Source organism: Stigmatopora nigra, chromosome 8, assembly GCF_051989575.1.
Source record: "Stigmatopora nigra isolate UIUO_SnigA chromosome 8, RoL_Snig_1.1, whole genome shotgun sequence".
NCBI classification, from domain to species: domain Eukaryota; kingdom Metazoa; phylum Chordata; class Actinopteri; order Syngnathiformes; family Syngnathidae; genus Stigmatopora; species Stigmatopora nigra.
This window is the reverse complement of record NC_135515.1, coordinates 6362038-6388934: the sequence shown is the minus strand read 5'-3', so window position 1 is coordinate 6388934 and position 26897 is coordinate 6362038. Positions and strand designations below refer to the sequence as shown.

At 39.6% G+C, this 26897-nt stretch overlaps 2 protein-coding genes across 5 annotated transcripts in view; one reads left to right on the top strand and one right to left on the bottom strand.

Annotated features, from left to right (window-relative positions):
* Positions 1-26897, top strand: part of LOC144200415 (succinate receptor 1-like) — a 112019-nt gene that overhangs the window by 40713 nt on the left and 44409 nt on the right. Inside the window, exons 5-7 of the transcript XR_013327107.1 lie at positions 1442-1546; positions 8931-9059; positions 21654-21748. The gene's annotated coding sequence lies outside the window, so the exon portion shown is untranslated. The remainder of the gene's footprint in view (positions 1-1441; positions 1547-8930; positions 9060-21653; positions 21749-26897) is intronic.
* LOC144200414 (muscleblind-like protein 1) overlaps positions 376-26897 on the bottom strand; it is a 49085-nt gene continuing 22563 nt past the window's right edge. For 2 of the 4 annotated variants that reach the window (XM_077722556.1, XM_077722555.1), the window contains exons 3-10: positions 13041-13211; positions 8925-9125; positions 5736-5975; positions 5479-5629; positions 4697-4732; positions 4027-4118; positions 3787-3860; positions 376-3393 (exon numbers count right to left, since the gene is read on the bottom strand). In XM_077722556.1, the coding sequence (XP_077578682.1) occupies positions 3804-3860; positions 4027-4118; positions 4697-4732; positions 5479-5629; positions 5736-5975; positions 8925-9125; positions 13041-13211 (948 nt within the window). In that variant the 3' untranslated portion in view covers positions 376-3393; positions 3787-3803. The remainder of the gene's footprint in view (positions 3394-3786; positions 3861-4026; positions 4119-4696; positions 4733-5478; positions 5630-5735; positions 5976-8924; positions 9126-13040; positions 13212-26897) is intronic. The other 2 variants (XM_077722557.1, XM_077722558.1) reach the window with 2 other exon arrangements.

Here is a 26897-nt window from a genome sequence, read left to right as displayed (position 1 = left end):
TATTTACAGTATTCAAACAACTGCAAAGCAAGTATTTTAATTAAGTCTAATTTTTCACACCAACCTCATCTCGCCAATAGTCCACTGACTGAGCAACATCCGTAATGTAAAATTTAGCCACAAAATTACTTTAATCGCATAATAATATAATTTTTGTCTCGTAATATTGCTTATATTTTAATATTGTAATATTCCAATTTACGACTTAATTTTCATCATATTATGAGTTTAATATTACAAATTTTTAATCTCTTGGACCATTACAATGTATGACTTCTAGGCAGATAATTTCCCTTGGCACACCTGACCATCTCTCACGACACACCAGTGGTTGGCAAACACTGCCTTATACAAATATACAATTCAAATGACGTCTGCAGTTGCTTTGTATTTTTATTACATTTTTTTTAAATTCATAACAGCAAGAATTAAATAGCAATGCAGCCCCCTGGAAAAAAAAAACAAAACAAATGTGTGAGCTTCATACCATCTCCATTCATATTCATATCATTTTATGGCTTTGTACTAGCTTTTCATCTCTTGACTGACGCACAGGGGATGGAGGGAGGTAAGGGGTCGGTCGGGGGGGTCACGCTGCAGTCACACAAGCAGAAACAAACAGCAGAGAGGACAGATAACATCATATAAGCACTACGAGCAGAAAAAACTAAGCAAATAAACAAACAACAACAAAAAAAACAAAAAAATTCTATGCATGCGTGCTCGTCGCAGTTGAAAGTTGATATGATTAGGTGACCAAACGCCGAAAAATGTGGCTGTTATTGGTCGGGTTCATTTTTTTATTTTATTTTTTATTTATATAGAAGCACAGCTTACATGAACAGAAGAACATATTGAGAGCTATGTGCTGCACGTCTCTCCAAGTGGTGACTATATTGTAGTCTTGAGATTATTTTTCCTTTTTTTTTTTTTAAATAAATCACTATTCTATTTTTTTTCATATAAATATCTTATTCCATTACATATGAATAGTGTACGAATATTGTAAATACATCTTCCTTTGTAACATGTTTTGCTTAAGTCTTAGTAGTGTCTTTTTTTTCTTTTTTTTTTGAATGTGTTTATATGTTTAACATGCATTTGTCTCCCAGTTAAAGAGACGGTATGTGTTATGATGTTTGGTCCTCCACACGTAGGCCTAACAGTGCAAGGAGGAGGGATAGTGGATCCCCCCCACTCTTCTTTAGGACGATTACCGGGCAAATTACAAGCTGCTGCTTAATTAAGGGGGGAAAAAAGCGACATTAGCCGTTACTGAAAGGGGGCGGGTTATAGAATGACAATTCAGCGCCCTTTGGATGCAAGCAGCCTTTTTTTTGTGATTATCCTAACAAAACTCTCTGTCATGATAGACATTTTTTTCTATTCAAAATAAGATCTCAATATACATGTTTTCTCTCTTTTTTTTGACTATGTACAGAAGTGCAAAAAGTCAACCTTTATCACCTTGGGAGCTCTCCAAGCCCTCGTCCATTTTGTTTGCAATTGGCTGAGTGAGCGAGGACTTCCTGCCACGGGACCCACGGTAAGGAGAAAAAAAATATGCAGCTTGTTTTTCCCCAAATGGCCCAATTTCCAAGGAGAGTAAAAATATCCAAACAATAGATATTATTTGAAATGGATACAGTAGAAAAGAACATATCTAAAACACTCAAGAACAATATTGTTATATATATTCTTTTAAATTAAATGACTAGTTACAAACCTTACAATCATTAAAATATTAAACGCTTGTCGCTGGCGACAGTCGCAGTGGCGACAACTCGGCTTCCCTCTTATATTATGACTGTTAAGGTACTCATAGAAATCTCTTTGCTCATAGCTACAAGAGATTAGAAGAGTGAACATTAATGTGCATATTGTCAATATGCATAAACGTAAGAAAAATGCTAACAATACCACCTAAAACCAAAACATACACATCATTTCAGGGGGACAATGCGGGAACACGCAGGGACATTCAAACACACCTTTCAATAGAGATAAATAGAATTCAAGACAATTAAATTGTGTATTGGCATGGCTTGGATCAGGCGTCCGAATGGCGTGGTGGATTGTGCTGACCTCATGGTACAGTCTAAGGCTTAAGATGAGGGATACAATCATAACCTGGGTTTTTTTTCTTCGTTTTTTTTTTGTCACTTTCGATGCGCTATCGCCCATGAACTCAATTTACTAGCGAAGTAATGAAGATATTAATTCGGGTTACACACATATCCAGTTTGTACTCAGTTTTAGAAGCAAGATCTGTGTGGCATACTTGAGATTACTGTGCACAACTATGTATCTGTATATATTTTTTTACTAGCAGTGGTAGTATAAACAATGGCCTCTGATAGGCTCCTTTTTGCCGCAGAAATACGTAGAAATTATAGACCTTGGCTAAATGGTAGTCTGCAGTTAAAACTCTTCTGCATGTCATTTTACTTTTGGGAAAAACAGTGAGGCAAGCACTCAACACAGATAGTTGCTTTCTCATTGGCTACTGCAACAGAGTCAAAAGATTGGCCATTGAATCATGCAACAATTTTAGAGTTTACGATTATCACCCATTGCCATCTCCCGAACAAAGAATCTTCATTGTCAATCTTTAAGATAAATCGGTCTTTGCTAACTTTTAGTGAAGGGGAAAAAGCTAACTTTAGTTCAGGTTGTTGATATGTGTGTACCCCGTAAATTGACCCACAAAAACAGCCACATATAAAAAAGACTTTGGCTAAAAATCAGAAATGTCGGGGAAAAAAAACAAAATATTTTCTAACTCCCTATCTACACTGACAACTTGTCAAAAACAACAAATTACATTTCCGCCAGCAGTTGTCTTGGCAACTGAAAACTAATTCTATATCTTTGTTAGACTTCTCAGCGTAGATTTTGTATCCGCAGTGATGGCTCGTGACGATGGACGTGTCTTGAAACCTTAAAGGGAAAGCTGATTGCTTTGCATGAGACAGTACCATTGGCGTAATAGCACAATTATGGCCTTTTTTTAGTTGATTTCTAGTAACGTAAAAACCTCAAAGAAACAGTCTGATTCTTCGTCTCCTTCAACTGAAATATAAGGTGCACCTTTCTGTAAACATATGAGAGACGACCGATGAACACATACAAAAGACAACACAATTTCCTCCTCCACTTCGATGGACACAGCACATCGTCTTATTTGCTTCACATTCAAAGTGTGCCCGGTGAATAAAGGTAAACGAGCCCTTCCCTTCACTGAGAGGAGGAAGAAGGTGCTCTTGTAATGGATGTGGTGTGCGTGAAGTGCCTGGAGCAAATTCTGCAAACTGTGTTGTTGACGTGAGGATTCATCACTTTCTCCTTATCCATTTGCCTGTTGAATCGCTGGTCTTTGTTCTCCAGTTCCACCTGGAGAAAAAGGCAAAGGCAATGTCAGGCCAGTTGCAAAATATCTTAACTGGATGGCTTAACATGCATATACAGTATTAATCTTGAACTCTGTATAAAGGTATTTTAAACTAGAGGAGAACTCTGAGAGAGCAGGCCTTTGGCTAAGTAGCCAAATTCCAAGAATTACCATATTAATGTCCTATGTGACCCTTGACCCTTCAGTTCTTCTTATATTACCTAATCCGTCATTAAGTTATCGCAACATTCATTTTCTGATCTTTGCGAACTTGGACCTTTGTACACTAACATTTCATTGAACATGTTTTGCACATTGTTCATTTTTTACATTTTATTTTTAACACTGTTAGATGAAGAATCACTTAATTTGGACAAAGAGTTGTCAGTACATACTGCAGTGATTGAGGCTCCTACATCTGGGTCACGTATTTGTGGCTAGTCAGATGATCTGCAGATAATATCGGAATCTAAAAGAGAAGAGAGAAAACCTCGCTTGCATCACCAATCATTTAACCAATCATGCGAGCTGAGAAGTTGACACAGGCTTAGTAGCCTCATGCTTTCATTCATAATTCATCAGGAGGAATACAAACAAACATGGCAACCAGTGGAAGAAAAAAGAAAGGAGCAAACCTGATTGGCAGAGGCGGTTGCAAAGGGAACACTTGTGGCAGATGTGGTGGCTGCAGACACAGTGGCCGGAGTAGCACCGTGCATCATGGGTACTTCAGAAGGGAAAAACACACAAATATACACACAGGCGTTTGAACAGCTCATCAGCAGCATTTTAAGCAGAATAGCCGTAAAGATGAGTCATCAGGAAATGATTCCCCACAATTCTTACTGATGTTTGTGATGTATTCCTTGAGGGCCAAATGTGGGAATCATTTTGTGCTTTTCTGGTTGTGCTTGTATTGTCATTGATTTAAATCTGTCATTTGGGTTTGCTAGTAAAATATGCATGTTTCATGTCAATTATTTCTTGACATGTTCTATTCTGTTTGCTAAAAAACTATGCTGTGGATGTGTTTCGGAGACTTTAGTTTATAAGACATTTATAAAAAAAAGGCTGCAACAAGCATTAGGTGACAGGCATTAGGATCATTTCAAACAACTAAGGGTGACCTTACACTACATGAGCATTGGGTTATTTAAATTAGTTAGTGACTATGCAACCTTCTCTCTGAAACGTTTAGGAATAATTTGATGTTGTTATTTTGCCACCATCTACAACGCTCACATGGTGTGGATGCTTTAAATAAAATTTACAACAGAGGAACTGATAAGGAAATCTCGCACCTACCAACACTGGTTGCAGGCGTCATGCACAATATCGAGCCTGCCCATCATGCATAGCAACAGGAAGTGGAGTGGAAAGGGGAACAAAACAAAATTAAGAAAAGTCATTTTTAAAATCAGACATGATTGCTTTCCACATGAATCACAACATGTAGCCACATAAAATGAAGCATTTAGATTAAAACAAAAAAAAAATTGTTTTTAGTACTTTTACTGGCAATGAAAACCTACAGTTCTAAAATATGTGGTTGTTTTTAACAGTCAACATTGATAGAGTGGAAATGTTGACTCAAAAGTAGAATAATGATTGAGCAACAAAGCTCGCACAATGCAGACAGAGTATCAATACTCATTGTGTTTGCATAATGGATCCAGACCGTGACTGTGATTTATTGTTGTAGCCCAATTCCCTTAGTGTCCTTTGATCATTCACATAGAGCACAAAGTCCTTCACGTCAAGCCCTCATTAGACATCCAAGTACATATCAACTATGTTCAGGATCTATTTGTATTGTTTCTTTGTTGTTGCATTGTTTACAATTTCTTATACAAACTGTAGTACATTTAAATTCGTAGAATTATACGTAATACTAATATATTTTTTGGTGCAGTGCCTAAAAACAGATTTGGGCATATCACTTTTTTATTTTATTTTTGTTGGACCTAATCCTAACAGTCATGTCATACCTAATGAAGTATATTGTATTGATTAGTGGAAAAGCAATGTTCTATATGACTTGGCAGCCAGCGGCATGCAAAGGGCAACATTTGTGTGTCAGAACTTACCCGATGGGATGAAGGCAGCTTGCTGCTGGAACTGCATGTTGGCCAGGGCCTGTTGGTACTGGAATACACCGGTGTTGAACATTGTGGTGGCACCGTTGGCTTTTTCAAGTGCGGGTCTCTTTGGTAAAGGGGGCAAGACGGGAGGGAGCCCCTGATGAGGGGAATAAGAACAGCCATAACGGATGACATGTTCGGCGCAGAAGGGGAAAGGATAGAGTTAGAGGATGTACTTTAACTTTGAAAGCAAGGATGCCCACCATGGCCGCAGCAGCTGCCGCCTGGTTGACTTGATGCTGAGCCGCTTTGATTTTGGCCTGTAAGTGAGCTGGTGGGTGAAAGTACTTGCACTTCTCCCGAGAGCAGCGGCCCTTGATGTAGTCCATGCACACTGTGACTGTGTTATCGTTGGTGTCTATCATGGTGCTGTCAGATGGGTGCGCAAAGCGGCAGTCGTTCTCGCCACGAGTGCAGTTGCCCCTCTGGTATTCCCGACAGACCTGGATACAAAAATGTGTGGTATAATTTACTCTGTCAATATCTTCTCTTTTTATATTATAATTGTATCTTTTTTTAATGCGTCCCACTTTGATGGTACCAAAGGTAATAACCATCCATCCATTATGTGAACGGCTCCTTCCTGACTTGGATTGCAGGTGGGTTAGATAGAGCCTATCCTGGCTGACTACTGGTGGTGAACAGTACGCATATCGACAAACAGCCATTTACAACAAAATTAAAACCTATGAAGAGTTTAGAGTCCTTTATTTAAACCTTTAAAGCATAATTTTGTATTGAATGGAATGCTTTTATTTTCATTGTACAAATAGAATGATATTTTATGGCATGTGGGAAGAAACCTCAGTATTCTACAGGAGTATTTGAATCCACCAGAACTGTACTTTTTTTTTAATCAAATTGTCATGGTAGTTTTGGGTTTCTTTTTTAATGATTGCATATTACCTACAGTGAAACTATAGCTTGTTGGAATTAAGCTTCATTATTAAGATTGGATCCCAAGGACAACACCAGATGTTAGATTTCATTGCTGGTGAAGCACTGACAGCCCTGTACAGCTTAATTTACAGCTTGTTTTTGGAGCATTTTCCCTTCAGTTTTGTCATCAGCAAGTGAACTGCATGCTCAATGGGTTTCAGGTCAGGAGACTGCATCAGTCAGGCAGAGGGGCGGGCCCCTTTATGTACTATTCCTACAAAAAAAATCAATAAAAATTAATTGGAAAAAAAAACCCCACTAAAAATGCAAAGTTGCAGCCATCAGTAATCCAAAGCTTTATTTACTTCACCATTTGATAAATTAATTAATCTGCATCGCCTGTTCACATCCTGATGATCACTTCAGGCAGACAGACACAATCAATCTAATTAAAGGGTGAACACATTACTCTGGATTGATAGGCAGAACAGAGCGTGACTGCCGCTTTTTTAAGACGCTCATCAATCACTGCGTTCAACCGTTATTACAATCATCCACCTTGCTGTTTCTCGAAGGGACGATAGAGAGCAGCAAATGGTTGCAAATAGCAAAGAACTTGCCACTTGGTGAGACCCATGGGAAATATGAGAACTCAAGGAGAGGGGGCACGACATTGACATATTTACCAAAACACACATGCGAACAGACACGGTTGACACAGTTATAAATGAGACCCCCACCATTCTAGAATTAAATTTTGACACTTTTAAGATGAGCCCAGTAACTTATCATCCCTGCTCGAGCTCAGTCTTCTTCTGCTGGGTCTGAAACACACTAAAACTGATTTTAATATTATAACACCCCTGTGTGTCTATCCTTTCCCCCACCTTTGCTTGTTTATCAGCCTCTGTTTCTACTCACCAAAAGCAATTTGGGCACAAACTGTCTGTTGCCATGTTGGCTAATTATGTGTGAACACCAATCACAGTGAACAGTTGGGTTCAGGCCTTCGTGCAACTCTCTAAATATATACACGTAACACACATTCATCCCCTCCCATGGCTACAACCGTCCATATTGAGAAAAAAAGGCCACCTTGTTGTTAGGCAGATGTTGGAAAGGTGGGCGATGGAAGGAGGTAGGGAGGGAGGGAAAATGTGGGAGTAGATGACGGATTCAGAGTAAAGGACAGCGAGATCGGGATCAAGAAGACCAGAGAGCTGGAGAGAAACAGTGTATATGGTAGGTTATAAAAAAAGAGAGATTCAGAAAAGAGAGACGGATCAAATTGGAGCAATTTGATGTTCCCTGCAGCCTGCGTGGACCGGCGTGTCTCCCTTAACAGTGCTTAATCATGCATTAGAGTGAGCCGTAACCTGCCCAGAGTGCTTAGGTGGGGAAGCAAATGAAGGGCCCGTTAATCATAATTGCATCCCCATGGTAACCGTCATTCTCGGCCATTTGCATGAGGGGTGCTGCAAGCAAAAATGTTAAGTCTCCCAAAGTGTGAGATTCCCGAAAAAAACTGCTCTGTGGCATCACTTCAGAAAACACAGACAGATAGAAATGTTAAGATGGATAGTTGGGAGGAGATGCAGACTTTGACTATAAATGCGAACAGCCGCACGATAAAATGGTTCCAATGCCAGTTTTTTTTTATTTTTTTAATGAAAAATGGAATTGGCCCGTGTCTCATTTGTGTCTCCAGTGTGACACTTGACTCCAATGAAATATAATGCCTGCTCAGTCCTCTGTATCTAATAATGCTTCTCAGGCTCCTTCCTTGATGATCGCAACAGGTCTCCGAATGGATTTTTTTCTTAGCCACACCCTGTCTGCTCCCACCATCTATTCTGTCCTGTCACCAATCCAATCCCCCCCGCTCTGCGCGTCGCCTGCTAGGCGACTTCCTCATCGCCCCCGCCGTCATCAATTACCTGACCGCCTACTGTTACGTTAAATGCAACCATCCTAACGTCGTCCACCACCTCCCGCCTGCATCCCAAAGATTAGCTCGTTATTCTTTTACCGTTGTTTCCTGGGTGGGGCTGCATAATGGATGAGATTGAGCTACCGTCAAATTAATGATTAGCTGCGCACAGCTAGACGAGCGGCGCTCATCATGTGACTGATTGGTTTCATGGAAGAAAGAAAGATTCTTTACAAGTTTCACTCCGATTCTGGGAAACTGGGGCTGGGCTAATGTGTGAACAGAACTACTCTTATTAATGCCTCTTCCTCCGTGCTCAAGCCCGGGTAATGATCATATTATGGTAATGGCGTAGTCTAGAGTATACAAACTGTGTAGGGAATATATAATTAAAGTCTACATTCAGATACTGTTTGTGGGAAGAGTTTTCAGTATTCAGACACATGCCACATTTAGGTAGCAAATTGCTTTGCTGGACTGTGAAGTTATTGTTGTTGCGTTTACTACAGTTTTGCTTGAAACACATAGACATGATTAAATAGTGATTGAAAATCTCCATAATACATGCCTCTGTTTGTCTCACCTCCAGTCTATCCGTTCTCATCAATTTCTGCGCTGCCGTGGCGACTGGGACGGGGACGCTGGTGTTGCTGGTGAGCAGTACAGGAGCGCTGGGCATAATCTCGGCAGGCATCAGACCGGGCGACACCGGGCCGAGGTAAGGGTTGAATGCCGCGCCACCGTTGCCGTTTGTTGCCAGACCGGGGGAGACGGAGAACATGGGCTGAAATGAAAGAGTTGGTCAAGTTGCGAATTAGATTGAAACTTGAAATATTAGATTTCTTTTCACATGTTTCTACACTAAATGTAGAACTTTTTAGAATACACAGGCTTTAATCTTATCTGAGTACTTCATATTCCTTTAGTATTAAATATACAGCGCTTAAGCATGTCCTAAAATACTGCAATAAACAAGACCACTTTTTAAAAAAAAAAGTCTTGTTTTAAAAAGCCATCAATAGTCTGTGAAAGAAAAAACAAAAACTGTGAAAGCCATTCCGATAAAAAGAGTATTTTTCTGTCATTGTTATTCTCTAAGTGGCAGCATCCAAAATATGCTTCAAGTTTTCTCTTCACGTTCTTGACCTGAACCCCAGTCTAAGAGTCGTCCCTTGAGATCCTGCCAAAAGGACACAATGAGTAATAGAGCAGTAACGGTAGCCAGGGTCTGAGCTGCTACAAAAAAAAACCCTTGCTGCTCTCATTAAATCAAGAGAAATGGCATGAAATCTGTAGTATTTCCAGCGTTGCCTTCAGGAGCATCTGGAGAATTAAATCTTATCACAAGATGCACTTGAAAAGTGGATTTGTACCCCTCAAGGTGCTCTGATATCAAGCCAAAGCTCAAGGCTTGGCCCAAGTAGATGTGATGTCATTGAAATAAATCTCAGTCATGCGGCTTCATCAGTGCAATGATCTCATCTGCTAAATATTTTTAAAACCCTGCTCATGGTCATTTGTGGAATATCATTTTACCATGATGTTTAGCTAACATTTTCACAATGTATTCATGCAGTTAGATGGGACTGGCTGATTTACCAGCCCTCAATACCATGTAGATGAACGACGTTGTAAACAGTAATCATCATTTAGATCACTCAAGTCAAGATCAAAACTATTTTTGTAAACACTGCATTTTACATGCAAATGCTTTGAGGCCATCATCAAAGTGAGGTTGGTATGTTATTTTTCCCCCCAGTGAAACATCAAAAGGATCTGAAATCACAGTATACACCCAATTAAACAAATCTTTACGACCGATTTAACGCGTTTACCGTAAGGACAATTAACTTGAATACAATTATGATTGATATGAGTGCTGTTAAGAGCTAGCAAATGAAGTGCATGAAATTGTGAACAGTAAATGAGTAAGAGTTTGTTAATTATGTCATTGAGTTGCTCAAGTCGAGCGAAGATATGTGTCGGTGAGTAAGTTAGTCTGAGTGAAGTAGAAAGGGGCTTTGCCAATGAACTAGCAAATAATTGGGTAATGAGAGAAAGACTGAACGTTGTCAGTGAATAAGTGAGTTTACACCATTTTAGTCCCAAAATATCTGTGAAATTTCAATCAACATGAGCGTTTCGGTCTCATTTGATAGGCTATTGAACAGATTTTGAGATTGTGAGTTGACAAGTTGACATGAATGAACCTTTCCGTCTTATTTCAAGGCTAGATCGATGCAAATTTTAATAGCCCTAAAGTCAGAAAAGGCAGATAGATACATGTTGATTTGACGTCGCATTGATGATTTATCTGGAAGTGACGAAAACATAGAGCGGAAATTTTCTTGTTCATATTTGGATTAACTGCGCATTTAACCACGAGGAACCACCGCCTACCTTCCGAGGAAAACATAGTTAAGAGGTTGGGTCATATGACTTCGATAAAATAGTTATGGTGTTTATTGTTCTGTACTTTATTTGTAGTTATAAATGTACAGAAGACAAACTGTGAGCCAATGTGATTCTCTTATTGCCTCACTCTTGGCAGTACTGCAACAAAGTATAGTACAGCGAACCCCATAGGTCCATAACCGCAGGCTGCTATATTCACAAGCGCAACTGGCCAACATCATTGCTATCACCACATATGAGTTCAACCGAGCAAGTGAATATTTTAGCTTCTGGCATTTAAGAGTGTGTCCTGTCGACACAATGTGATGCCGTGTCCTGCTTAAACGGCAATCATTTCCACTTCACCTCAATTTGCATGGACGATGCGGCATACCACGAAAGAAGTGTTTGCCCAAAGCATGGAGATGTGAGCAAACCGCTCGGTCTCTTTCACTTTGATTTTTTTTTTTTTTGCTCCTCTTCACCCGGTAATAGAAGGAACGTAGAAATTTTCACTCAGCGTGAATCTGCTCATCCGAGAGGATGAAGCAATGAAGCATTTATTTGTTCGATAAGAAGTCTCTGAACTGTTTTACAAATTGTTTCCATCTTTATTTGATCTAAATATTAGTTATTACCTGGCTCCCAACAGGCAATATTTTACTACGTCAAATTTTCGACAAAACTGCGGGTATGAAAGACCATTTTGGTTTTTCGATCGTAATTTCTCTATTGTTTATTTTCTAGGTTTATGATATTTATCTGTTTTCGTTGTTTTTTATTGCTTTTTTTTTATTCCTGACATTATGTTGGTATCCATGGTACACCAAAAGAAGAATTTTATTTGCCTTAGGGAAGCATATTTTCCAACTGTTTTATATCATTAAAAAAAAATCTTAAAACCGAAAACATTCTTTAATTAGCCCAAAGCTAACATAAAACGGGAATAATTGGTATACAATATTGTGTTTGTTTTATATGGTGCCCATCCCCTTATGTTGGTATGCAGTTTTATTTTGATTACTAGGCATAATTTATTGGTAATTACTTTGCATGCCCCCAACCCATGGATCACAGATCCCCAGACCCCAATTTGAAAATCCGTGCAATGGGGCACGGTGACACAGGAGAAGGTAAAGCTTTTAAAACCACACCACAAAGACTAGAAGTAGGCAAATCCTCGAAAGAGCAGTGTTGTCACACATTTTGCCCCAACAAAGGTGTGTTTGCTCGACTTTGTAGCGCTGTCTCCCCTCACTCTGTCATATATCGCCTTCACTTATCCCACCTGTCCTCTTTCATTCTCTAGCCGTTTATCTCTCGTCTCTTCGCTCTCATGTGTTCCGCCTTCCTTTTCTCTCGCCGTGACACAAACAGAAAGGGATGGCTCGGCAGCCCCACAGAGATCTATCGCCCCTTTAAACCCTTTCATGGTTTCCTACGTTCCTTTCCAAAGGGGCTTTCCACTTGATGCCGGTCGTAAGCTATTGGATAAGGGTGACGTTTATGCACAATCAGCTATTTTGGATCATATGAGTCTTCCTTAACCCTTCATACAGCACTTATTAGATTCCAAGATGTGCAATGTATTTTGTCTGTTTTTATACATACATTTTTTATACATATATATTATATTCCTCATATGTGTACATCACATTTTAGTCATGTAGGCCACATGTGATGTCGAAGGCTATTTTTTTCCCATTCCCAAAATAGTCACCCTAAAAAGGGTTAAGCCATTCTAATTAAAATTTAATGTGCCATGTGTAAATAAAACGTCTTTGACATACTTTCATTTACATACTGAAAGGATCAGGAATTCTAACCAATTTTGCAAACCCTAACAGTAGCTTGATTTTAGAGTCCATATGTATACGCATTATTTATGGTATGACCCCTTCAAATTTTATTAGTGCCTACAGTGTCACATTTTTCTTTTGACCATCCATCACATTTGTCAGCATTTCGATGTATGTGCGGCATTGGCTAGTGGGTGCATCTATGGTAGGGGCAGGCTGTCTGAAGCCAAATAGTCAAGTGCAAGCACTCTCCGCTTTTAATGAGGACATTTTGTCCTAAAAAAGTCAGAACACTTGCCTAAGAAATGATTGATCTAAAATATATTTAACTATTCTAGCAGCAGTCTTTGCAGCAGCTTACAATCTCTGCTCATCACTCCAAAGCTGTTTGATAGATGTTCACCACCAAATTCCTCCAAATTATGAACCAAACCTAGTTGTCCAAAGTATGAACTTCCTCAAAATTTGGTCCTTTCAGTAGTGGGTGTGACCCTAGCACCACTCACCACAGGCTGGAGCTGAGTGCCAGGCATCATGGCGTTTGCGATCTGCATCTGCTGGGCCAGCATGGCCATGTTCTTTTGCTGAATGAGGTTGTTCCTTCCGTTGATCTCCAATTGGGTCTTCAGATGGGGAGGAGGGTGCAGGTACTTGCAATTCTCCCGCGAACAGCGGCCCTGGTGGCAAAATGAAATCATAATGTGCGTCAGAGTAATGTTAAAATCGGCCATTTGTCAACAACCATTTCATGACATAATTTAGAACTTGGTATATTTTCCCCCAATCTCTTCAAAGATGATAAAGTAGCTCCGAAAGTTGATAACTCGGATAGTTTACACAGGAAAAAAAATGAAGTAACAATTTAATTGCTGTTTCTCCACTTTTTTCTTTCAATTTATCCTTTGCAGTATCTGGAGCTCATCCCATCTTCCATCTGGCAAAAAAAATACACCATGGACTAATCACTAGTCAGCCAAAAAACACAGTAGATGAACATCCGTTTACTCATTTCCTAAATCAGATGAAAATCAGTTAATCAGTGTTTCTAGTACCATAGTAATACATTGAGAAACTTCTTTATACCTTTGCACGACAACTGAAATAGAGTTGTCATCATTCTTTATTAATCATGACTTTAACAATCTTTTACTTTTGGGAATATCTTCTGATTTTAATAAGCGGAACGAAAATATAAATGAATGAATGATTCAGAGATTTGGACCTGGATCATATTACTTCTACTGTCATTGTTCCCATGGGATCCGAGAAACAATTAGGGATTATAAAATTCTTAAAACCAATTTCTTTTTAGTGTGAAAATGATCAAACCCAAATTTAAATGTGCCTGCTTTGCGTAAAATTAGTTTGTTAATGAACAAAAAACAATTCAATCACATACACAATTCCCACGATCTCTCAATTGTTGCTGTTTCAATTGCAAACACCTTGAAGGCGGCACGAGTCGATGATAGATCTGTAACAGGGCTGACTGAATTTTTATCGATCCCCCTCCAGTTGAGACGAGTGTCAATATTTGCTGTCATTTCTCAATATAAAAGGATATCTTCCTGATTAGCAGGAATAAACATACTCCTCATCTTGCCATCGTGCCTCCATAGCATTATGGAGACAGGAGCAATTTGTGACTGGCTTCTCCACGCCGAGGGTCATTACATCCACCCGGGCGCCCTGAAGGGAGAAGCAGGGAGGTGGCGAATGCAATTTGTGCTCTTATAATGCCTGCTGAACACCCCCAAGATGTAATATCTTACTGCTGCCCTTCATTCCCTTTCCTTCCACGTGCATGCTGATATGCATGGTTTTGAATACAAAGGACAATGGCTGTGGTGTTGTCATCCAGCATGTTCATGCATTCATCCGGCACCCCATTATGCTTCTATAGCGGGACTTGCAGAGCAGAGCACTGCTCCCACGGGGAATTAAAGGTTGACTGTCACGCTACTGCTTATCTCCCTCAGATAATGTCCAACGTGGCTCAGTGCGGCACCTGCGAGAAAACGCATCACAACCCTGCCGTCCTTTGTATTTCCACATTGTTAGTCTGACTAGTCTGCCTAGCGACAGCACGAGGAGACACTTTGCTGTTAAGAGTATCAAGAGTTCTCTCGCCGTCGCCATTGGTTCAAAGCGAAATGGCGATCCCACAAACCAGCAGGTGCAAATTATGGATGCATCCGGCCCTGCTTGCTCTTTGTGGGATGGCTGGTCTTATTAATTAAAGCTAATTGGGTAATGTCCTTTTAAGGCAAATTACTCCTATGTGTATCAAGACAATGTCTGTGGAAAGTCTGTGATTGTTGCTTTTTTTGCACAAAAACAACATAAAACTCCAGATAACAACTGGTGATAACATGGTCATTTTCGTATAGAACTGAATAACTGTAAAGCACAACCATTTCCTTTTCTCCAAAGGAAGGCGGAAATAAGTCATGCAAATGACCAAATTTCTCTGAAGATTGATAGCGCTGTCAAGGCATTATCTGAGTGATGTATTTCCATTAGCGTAGAGGTGGAATCGATATTAGCGTGCTTGTTAGCTCAGTGTATTATATCAGCTAGACCAGGCATGTCCAAAGTCTGGCCCGCGGGCCAATTAAGGCCCGTGGACAAATTTTTACCGGCCCGCGGCCTCTATCATGAAATCAATAATACACGGCCCACCAGCACTGTTGACCACAGTATAAAATAGTTTTCTTAATTTTTTGTGGTTTGTTATTTCGGTAAAAACCTAAATGTAAAAAAAAAATGTAAAAGTATGCCATTTGTAATTAAAAAAAATCCCAAAAAGTTAATTTGTATTTAATGTTAATGGTTCAAAGAATGTCAGGCTAAATAGTCGGCCCGCACACCTTTTCACCTTACCAAATCTGGCCCTCTTTGGAAAAAGTTTGGACACCCCTGAGCTAGACTCATAAAAGGTCTGTCTCCCAATTGTGTCGTGAGTCGGTTTGATTCCTTTATCTTCAACTGTTTCTCTTTGTTGTATTGTAGCTTTAAAAGAGTGTCAGTGTCGGTCAACGTTTTTTTTTTTCTGCCCTCGGAGTGTTGACTTTACTTCCACACTAATGTCTGGAGTTAACATTCCCTCGGAATCCCACTCATCACTGTCACCACATTCTGGCCCTTCCATGTGGTGTGATAGCCACCAGAATTCCAAAATGTCTCAATATTTCGAGGCCAATAAAATGTTGTCGCCATGGATACCCATTTAACTAGTAAATTAAAAGAACATTAACCTTTTTTTTACAGTTGGCTCGGCCTGCGACTTGTGTTTCCAATAGTGCTCAAGACTCAACCCTGTTAAGCTCTTCCCTGCCAGTGAGCCTACAACTACCACTATGGGTCAAACAAAGAAGGATTTTCCCCCAAACGTTGCCAATAAAAACAAAATCACAACGGTGGTGATCCAATCACATACTAATTGTCTCATCGTGCTCCAGTAATGTCATCCTTTATACAACTCTTAGCCTTCATGGGGTCATGGTAACAAGAGACCAATATGCAACAAGAGACCAATATGCTAATGTCAAAATTCCATTTGCAGCTTCTAGAGTAACAGGAATACTCTGGGTGCCTGTAATCCCTAGTGAGAAAAACCCGAGTTGACTGTGAGTACACACAAACATAACAACCATGCATGAGCACCTAATTCTGATTTACTGCACATTACTTGCATTCCCGCTGCTGCAGTATCACCATATCATGTTGGTTTGGCCACGACCTTGGGCTTATTATGAATACAGTACTTCCTTGAGATACAAGTAAAATTCGTAACAAATATTTTCCTTTAGATACGGGACAAATTTTGAGATACGTTGTATTGAATACTAATGTCTCATTTTATTATAATACATCATAATAACCCCTAGTTATCTGTTACTCTGTTGGTAAAAATATGTTTTTCCATTGTTATATATTCTAGAGGGTGGAAAGGAATTAATATGTATTGAGTTCATTTCTATGGGAAACTTTGATTTGAGATCCGAGTAAATCGACATACGAGCTCAGTCCCGGAATGCATTAAGCTGGTATCTCAAGGTATGACTGTACCATAATGCTCACTTGAATGAGACTTCAGTAGAATTCAGGGGAGTGTCAGGAACTTTAGGGAGTGCTCAATAGGCAACTACTTTTTTCTTCCCTGCTTTGTCACTGCAGATTTTATGTGTATCAGTGGAATCAGTCTTTGAAATAATTCCACTCGGGCTTTCAGGAAAGAGACAAAAAGGTAGACAGAGAGCTTGGGAAACAGAAAGAACGACAGATGCAAAGAGCTCCTCTCTTATCAATATTAATCAAAGGCATCTGTGCATCTTCAATAGATCCTCCAAGGGATGACTTGGGCGCATTGCAGGCCTTCACTTCCCTAATCACTCATTGATTCCTATTAGTCTTTTCATCAACAATGACTCATTTTACCTAAAGCACACATAATCCAACAATTTAAATAGTGGTTGAATCTGTGCTTTTTGAATAGTTTTCGAGCAGCCAGACAAAAGTTCCACTGGACCGACCAACAGACAACAGCCCATTCTCCGAAAAAGAAAAAAAAAAAGCTTATTAATTCTCTCCCAACGGCAACTCCCCTTCCTTCGGCTCTAGACGTTAAGCATCAATTTGGGAGGCGCCGTCTGCCTGGTTGAGAGGGAACCATGATTAAAAAAAGGCGAGAGCAATTTTTCCATCGCCCCAGAGACGACCCCCAAAAACATCCGAACAACTTGCTTAACCCTAAACTTATCCTTGCATTGCAATCAGTCATGTCAACTGACTCTCAAAGAGTGGACCAGCAAACCCTGTGATCTATAAATATACAACAATCCATTTTCTATAGAGCCTGTCCTCTTGATGTTGTGGGTGAGTTGAAGCCTACCATAGTTTTTGGGCAAAAAGCAAGAGTTTACTGTGTAGTGGTCAGCAATCACAGGGCAGATTTAGACAACCAATACAGTGGTACCCGTACTTGCAAAATTAATTAGTTCCAGGAATGATTTTGTAACCTGTATATTTCGTAAGTTGCGACACACATTCTAAAGTTAACTTTGTTCTTGGATTCTGGATAAATAGTATAAAAGTGTTATGTATTTTGGCCCTAACTTTTTTGGGATCTAGCCTTCTTTGACATGATGCATTCATCTTTTAGTGGCTGCCATATTTTGATTCTCATTCTAAAAGCATTTTCTTTTAAATGGCTAGAAAATTTAGCCTTGTTGGTTTGTATTTCCCATTTAGAGGGCCAAGAAAAAAAAATCACAAAGAGATTGAATGCAAGAGTGGTGGTGCATCTAGTACTTGAAATGGGTCTGCTGTTGGCAAGCACCACCATTTACACTTCAATATGGAAGAATTGTATTGTCTGGTAACAAAACAGATTGATCCGGGTCTTGAGCTATACAAGAAAAGGGTAAAAAAACAAACTGAATCTGGAATTTACTGACAAGATTACAAAAGTGAACAATGCTGAAAAATAAGATTGTTTATTTGATGGGATTATAATGAAAATCGTTTTTGAAGTTTTAGACTTTTAGAAATGTGTGTATGTTGAGCCACAAATTGACTAGAAAGTTTGTACTGCGTGTGTACTAGACCAGGAGTTGAGTGTTTTAAATACCCATGTAGGCACCCACATCAGGGGTTTTGTACTCCCTCTTACTTGTTGCAGTTTACATGTTCTGGGTTACAGTGTATTTCAGTAACAATTTAGTTGAGACATGATAAAACCATGAATTGCAGTTTCAAAGTGTTTTTGCTTAAGAAAGGCTCCATATTTCACAGTTCATTGAGTTGAAACATGATTGTTACACTTGACCATCACCCTGAATATTTAGCCATTTGACTGCTTTTACCCTTTAATTTTCAGTTGTTTATTCATCCAATTATGGTGAATGGTATATGAGTCGCAATAGGCTTGAATTTTTCATGGTGTTAAGCTTGTGATCATGATTCATGGGAAGGGGTGGTGGCATTAGACCACACCTTACACTTCCCTAGAAACATAATGAGTAAAGATGTCATCCAGTTGTCAGATGTGCATATGGATAAGCATGCTAATACTGACCACACACCCACATACACACACACAAAAACATACAGAGACACACACATACACACACTAAAGCCTACTAACAGTGTGTCGCTGCCGCAGCATGTCATTGCCTTGAGGTTAAAGCAGATAAGAAAGGATTAGCATTCATTACCGCAGAATGCATTGATATCCGACACACACTGCATATTGCTGTACTACAATGCTGAGAGCATAAGTACATGACTCGTAACTGTGATAGAGCTCATAATCCTTTTGTAACAACGGCCGCAGAGCTGCTAAATCCTTACACTGAAGCTCAGAGAAGTGTTGATGAAGGGCCAACTAATAATAAGCAGAAGAAAATCATCATAACCAGAAATGTATCAATGGAATAAGCTGTTGGGGCATTAAGCACTGACCACAATATTAGTAATATTTTCACAAGCTAATGCAATCCTATACATGTTACAATAGTCTGATATACTGTAAGAGGTTTGAAGGCTAAGAACAGCTCGTATTGAACTACTGACATAAGAAAATTGATTTACACGGCACAAGAAGGCCCCTAGTAAGACTATTTTTACTATTTATGTGTCTTAACAATCTTGTAATATAATGTATTGATTGGAAGTTGCTCTGAAGCGACGCCAAATTGTCTGAGAAGACAGCAATCACCTAGTGTGGATTTCTTAGAACAAATCAGTTAATATTGCATCACTATAGCGTTTTGTATTGAAAAATAATGCAACAGGGATTGTTCATTGGCTCCGATTGGATCTGAAAATGACACTTAAAGGTTAAATGCTGTCTTTCAAGTGCCCTTGTCCACACAATTACCAACACCCATTGTAAAGAGCTTCCTCAGCACAAGTCTAGACTTACACTGGATATGAAAAAATAGCTCTATATCTTTGCACACACACACACACACCCGCTGTGACAGAGTGAAAAGGTCTGCACCTTCTGGCTGCACACTCATCCTCATCAATGTGTACTGATCAAAGTTGGCTTGTACCACTTGAACAAGGGCGGGGGGCTGGGGATGCAGTCTTAGTAGGGTGATCACCTTCCAATAATGGAATTGTCTGATGTTGTCAGCATGTAGGAAAAATGAGGGCAGGTGGCAAAAAATGTGCCTTTGTGTGTTAACACGGCGAGGCAGCAGCGATGAGGGTCGTCACGGCAACACAACACAACCCAGCTGCTGTATCTGTCATGATGGCTGCTCCCAGCGCCACCATAATCCCCTTAAACCTTGTTTACGAATCACAGCCTCCAACCACCGTACACACTCCAACAACTAAAGTATATTACACACATTCTTCAATTTCACACGCACGCTCAACAGGCAACTAGCCCCACATTATTACTTTCCCCCCATCCATCTCCTGCTTTTTCCCTCTGCCGTCTGTCTATCACTGTTCGTGTTACACCATTAAACTTGTGTAGCCGTCCATCACTCCTTCACTTCCACTCTTTTCCGCTCTGTCTATAATCTGCCTATTGACACGGGCTGCCCTCTGTCAGTCTTCATGTCATCATGATTCAATCACACGGGCAATCAGCAAATTGGCTTCACGAGGGCAACTACTGTTCTTTCAAATAGAGACCTTTGCGGACCATGACATGATGTGTCTCAATTAGGTCCTTGATGGAATCTTAGCTTGAATGGCTCTTATTAAGATTTTTTTTAAATCCTTTTTTTCCAGATTTTCTACCTAGTGATAGTGTTTGCTTTGATTTCTGATTGATAATTTGATGATGGCTTCACAACAGTGTGACAATATTGCTACACTTCAACTCCACATGTGTTAAATTTTAAGTAAGCACTAATACAAAATCCAACATCACATAATTTTTGATTGTTATTTTGTTTTACTCTAATTTGTCAAAATGCCTAAAAGACCAAGCATTGTTAGTGTGCTTTGCGCTCTTAATAATCAATGCTGTTGAAATTAGTAAATGGCCTTGAAGCCAAAATGACAAGTAGCAGTGCTGGTAGATGGCTACCTGTTGAAACTATTAAAAAAAACAAAAAACTATTTCAATCTGAGAAAATCCAAGCAAACCTTCATGAAGCCCATATTGACTTCACTAATGAAGACACATTACACGGACTCATCACCATGTAATATAATAATCATAATTTCACCCTAGTGGGCATACATTTTGTAGGTCCAGCTATTTGTATACTCCCCAATATTTGTCTCACTACGGTTAAAGCTCTTTCCGTTTTTTCTTTCGCCCATTGGGGACGGAGCGGTGGTTGGGACACCATGACTAAACTTTCATCAACATAAACATTCATCATGAGTGACGGTTAAAAGCATATGCATGGAACAATTAGTTTTGCCTCTAACTGTATTGCATTATTGATATGAACCAAGTATGGAAGGAAGCACAAACGGAACCTGGTAATGTGGAACACTTAAACATTCCATACCTGTTTGTAACAGTAACAAGTCAAAGTTTTACATTGACCAAGTAATGGATGCTGTCCATGGCCAGATACAGTAATACCTTGACATACTTATGATGACAATCGATATTCAGCATGGAATAATTGAAAAACATTAGTGTGCGTTTGACTGAACGTAAGATTATTTTTTTAAGTGTGTATATATAGCAATCAAAGTTCAATTATGTTAAAATTAAAGTTTATGTTACGAGTCAATCGACATACTGTATTCCTAAGTACCTTAATATCTCAGTATGGCAGTAAATTCGATGACAGTTTGGATTATGCTTATTCTTATGTTGATTTCTTTCTAATTACTGTATGCTCTTGCTTCAATTTGTTGTAAACATCATAATTTTGGAATGTACTTTGTATTCAAATTCAGTTAAGTCCTCTACCGAGAGACACGATTATGCAAGCTCATAGGCTTAATGCATTGTTGAAAGATTGAAGCTAGACAATAAAAAGGTGTTCGGAAAACAGCAAACATAGAAAAAGAAAGCACTCCAACTTGCTCTCAAAGGATCAATACTGCATAAAGACAAAGTGCTGATAAACACTGAGGTTTCTGTTAATTTGCACTAATAATCTCTTCTCTTTTTGTTTCACATTCAGGTCACTTCACCTCCATGGTGTTTCTTTTTGGGGCCTTTCTTCATTATGTATTCATCCCAACTTAATATGTGGCCAGACAACAAAGAAAATTGGAGGTAAGCAAGTTCTTTTCATAATGTTGTTCTACTACTGTGTTGCTTGTGGCTGACAGCCCTGCAGATGAGATTTAATGAACATCTCATTCATCTCTGATTATTTTCTAATTAAAAGAGCATGAGTGATGGCGTCACAAGCGCACTGATGGCTGCTGGTTAATAACAGCGTGTTAAAAAAAACAAGTGACAGGCGTGCAAACAAAGGCTTAATTCATTTGCGCAATCGGGTTAGGTTGTTTGTCAGGAAAAAATAAATTGACCTAATTTAAAAATGTAAATACATATTCCAATAATACAACAACAACAATTTCACAGTCACATGACCCAGACATTCTGTCATTAATTGGAATGATATCTGCATGGCTAACAACTGGTTGGAGAAGTCTAAATGTTATTTGAATAGAGGCTTAAGTATAGACAGTCATTCCAATGTATAATATCATGATTCACGATAGCATTATTAAATATACTAAATAAAAATCACTTTTGAAGAATGGGCTACAAAGTGAATATTCACCATGATATCCCAAAAAATGTACAGACTGTAGCTTTAGGTCTTTTATATAAAATTAGCACAAGGCCTGTAACAACTTGTACACAATTCCTATTCTTCTCCTTCTTCGTCTTGTTATCTTTATTATTATTATTATATGATGTTGTGTTTGAGAATATATTGGCTGCATAGACAGGATTATTAGGGACTCTAAAGTGAGATCAGTGCTCTGTTGTATCGACAAAAGTCTTAGGACACAGCTCTTTTTTCAATCAATGGATACATTAGTGCTTGGGCAAGACTTATTTATCTATATTCTAAGACATTTTCAACAATTATATGCTTCCACCATTGAGTCAACCCTTTGGGGAAAGGCAGGCATCGTCTTTCTTTTGCTCAATGCATGAAAAATAGAAAAAGGATGATTAGCTGAAAGTGTGGGATGTTTAAGAGTGTTTATTCTTTTATACTTACATTTTTTTCATCGACTCTAACTGGTAATAAAATGGCCATGGTCATAAAATGTTAAAGCAGATCTACAAAATTAAGAAGGATTAAGTCAGTAGAAGAGGAAACAAAATGAGAAGTGTGTGTTTTTGTGGATTTTTTTCTCTTTTAATAGTAAATTACTGCTTACTCATTTGAATGTAATATAATTGCCATCAAGGCATGGTCAGACTAGTGATTAACTCATTCAATCATCAAAGCAGAAGGATGAATGAAAACCACAAGATTGGATATCTATCATCATCTTGGAAAGGGCAACCCCCCACCCCTTTTTTAGAGCAGCAATATGTAGCTGGTGGCCATCTTGGATAGGATGACCAGCGGTTGGAAAGTAGCTCTCTTAAAATAAATATTGCTCTGCATTGGCACCTTATTGCTTAGTACTTTCTGATACCTAATTATAGCTGCGAGCATCTGCAATATTTTCATGGATTTTCATTACTTGTACTCTATGTCAATGGGTGTGTTCATGACCTGGCATTGAGATCAAACGCTAAAGCTTGCAAAGTACTCTGCGGCCAGATTCTGCAGGATCAAATAAAGAGCATGGGGTCAGTGACATTTAAAGGGAAGATGAGCAGACCTGAACACGACTTAAGCGGTGCTCAAAGCTGCTCCCCCGTTAAAAAAAAAGAAATAAAAGAGTGGCAAGTTAGCAGACGGATGGGCGTCCACCGCCGTGTTTATGTTCTATCGCTCCCTCTCCATCTGCCTCCCCGCCTCCGCCCTATTATGGCGTATTTGTCAGCAGCCTCATTTAAACATTTGTTTGAATCTGCCCCACTCCCGCAGAATTACAAAGAGTAGGACGGCGAGGTAAGGGTGTTAAGGAGGATTTAGACAGCAATGAGAGAAACTAACGAGAACTGATTGGCTATTCTGTTCACAACTGCAGCAGTGGCGGTGCATCACGACTCAGCACTCAGACATGCTGATGTCACCGCCCCAATGCCTCAATACAACACTTGGGCGATACATTTGAGCGCTAGACACAAATAAACATGTTGTCCGGACTGAAAAAGGTGACCTGGGACAATTAGAAAGTTCTTTCTGAACGCCCTTGTGTATATTTTGGCTGTAACGTTGTTATGCCATGTCTCTATGCTGATGTGGCGTGTTTTAAGATGGATATGTGTGCTTGCTGAGCCAGCGTACACGATCGACGTAAAAACTGTGGCCAAGCCTCTCTGAGGACATGGAGACATTTAGAGGAGAACTTTCAAAGGAGGTTGGGAGGGGGGTGGGGGTGGGGGGGGGTGGGGTGCTTGGCAATGAATCGACCGAGACAACGTTGATAGCGGCTGTCTGCTCTTTGCTTGTCTCATGGCCCGATGCTAATAAAAGCCTCCTTTCGTAATGTCTTGTGTGGGCTGAGGACTGTGAGATGAAATAGGATGGATCCTGTTCGGTTATACCCGGAATGTAGAGGCTAAAAAGGGATTTTGGTATTGTTAGACATTGTTTCGACAACATAAATGATCTGTTTTAACAACAGGCTTGTCCCCAACTCGTTTATATTATAAGCAAAACTTGAGTATATTAGAAGAGATAACAGCAAGGTCCCATTTGAATGGCTATTGCCTTTCAAGGTTGCTTTTGAAGGTTGACTTAGGATGCTGCAATCGGAATATACGTAGTTCTGAACAAATACAACAATAGTTTTTTTTAAACTCTAACACTAGATACTATATGTTAAACATTGAGTGCCCTAATTACTTTTCAGATTGGAGGATTTGCATGTATATTCATTGTAGATGTTTGAAATTTTCATATGGTTCTTCTCTCTTAGACATATGAAAACAATATATGAAAGGTTCTTAACTACTCAAATCAGAAATGTATGCATCCATTTGACCTAATTCACCACTACCATCTTTGATAATGCAAAAGCAGCTCTCCAAGACACAGGAGCACTCCTCCAGACATACTAATTTCCCCATTGACCATGCTTCATCTCTCCCCGGTGTTTGCCTACACTTAAAAAAAAAAACAATAATAATAACATGCTGTAAAGTAATGTGGAGGATGCAGCTGAGTAGTAATAAACTAACAGACGCAGACAAGAGGAGAGCATGAGAGGAGAATGAAGAAAGGGAGCAGATTAAAGGACCTAGAGTGTGCCTCCCTTTCAAAGAGGTCTTATCCCATGTAGAGCATCCTCTCAAGCGTTTTACACATACACACACACACAGAAAGGAAAGTGTGATTGAGAGTTTTGAATGTGTCGATGAAGGCCACCAGGATTTCAAAGTACGCAAGTGTTACACAACGTTTTGATAACATGATACAGTCTCTAATGAATGTCTCCCATACTGTACAGTGTTACCTTGTAGTTAAAACTCTTTGCAAATTGAAGAATGTTTGGTCTAAAAGTATGCATTTATCCATGCCTCCTCAATGATTCCATAAGAGGATATAGCAGATATATCAAACTGTCAGGGAGGCATGCTTTGGAATGCTCTGGCACGTAGAGCAGGGACTGTTTTCATGATCCAAAAAGGCATCGCCAGCCTCCATTTGCCCAGTCTTGTCTTACCTGTACCTACTGAATCCCACACAAGTATCTCAGCAACCAGGCAGACTCCATTTATAATAATAATGATTGTAATACAGAGGCCAGCTGAGGCAGGAACAGGCTCAGTTTTAAGCCAAGGTAAGCCACGGTTGGCTTTACAGACTTCCACCACGGCTCTCTGGTTTCGTGGCTTGCCAATCAGATAGGAGCCAAATAACACGTAGCTCACTGCTAAATACAACACAGGAATTCCAACGCACTGCACTCACTTGAGCCACACAACATTGACCCTGTAATGAAGTGACTGGGAGATGCAACCACCTCCTCACTTAATATCCCTTCTCTCCAGCAGTCGTTTTTACCTGCATATGCTCAAAATGATGGAGCTATGGAGACATTATTCATTTACTTATTTCCTCAGTTGTCATCAAACCTTGTCGTCTAAGTTAGCTCACACTTCTCAATGGCTGCTGCTTATCTATATCATATTCTTAGGACACCTAGTTTATATATGTACATGCAGTATATACAATGTATTATACTGAGGAGTACAAAATGTCTGTCAATTAGTTTCACTGTATATTGTTCCTGTACTGATCATACAAGTATAATTTTAAGAGGCTGTTTGTCCATTGAGCTGGGACTGTTTTGAGAGTTGTATGGTGAGTCATCAAACTTTGCCACCAAACTCTGCCCACGCCCTGCCATGAAAACTTTCACAGATAAGTGCCAAGTGTCTGTCAAATATTGTAATGAATATTTTGCAACACTTGCAGGACATAGATTGTTGCCACGTGTTTGCAAAATTAGTTGAATTTGGTGAAGTCTCTCAACTGATTTCCTAAAACATAAATATTTTACCAGGAACTTACAGGTACTTTCAAGAGATGCAAGTCAACACTTGAATTGATATTTTAGCACATACTTAACAGTTTCCTGGTAGCTTCCTGTACTTCTCAGGCCCAAAAGATAATAATACATACTATTAACATTTGCAAACGGAAATTTTGTACAAGACTCTTGGGAGTTTATTCAAAGTGGAATGGTTCCTAGGAGGAAAACCCCCACCCCACCCTTCACCCTGCCTTTCATAAAAAAACACATTTACAGAACCTGTCCACCTCATTCACTGTGCGTCCATGTCAATCCCTCCTGCTGTATTTTCTTTTCCCTCATCTTAAGGGAAGTGAGAAAGTAGAGCCGCACAGTGGGAGTGTGTTGTGTCAGCGCCAGGGCAAAAAATAGAGTCAATTGCGGAGCTTTCTGAGAACACCCCACTATGCTGCATGACCTCAAAATGAAATACACACTCTTACATATAGTTCAGAACATAAGCGGCACTGTGTGAGCTGCCCTCACTCGCCCCCTCTTCCCCCTGCAGTCTCCCATCTGCTGTGACAGAAACCTCCAGCAAAGTCCCACCCAGAGACCTCGCTGTTAAACTGCCAATGAAGGAATGTCTCAATCGTATTCACAGATGTTGGAGTGGTGACCACCTTCTCTATTTTCACAGGGGAACACAAACAAACATTGTGTGTTTACTAATACACTAGCCACTACATTAGATAACTTTTTTAGTCATGGTGTCACATTTACACTGGACCTTTAATGGTGAGATTTAATAATAACCATCA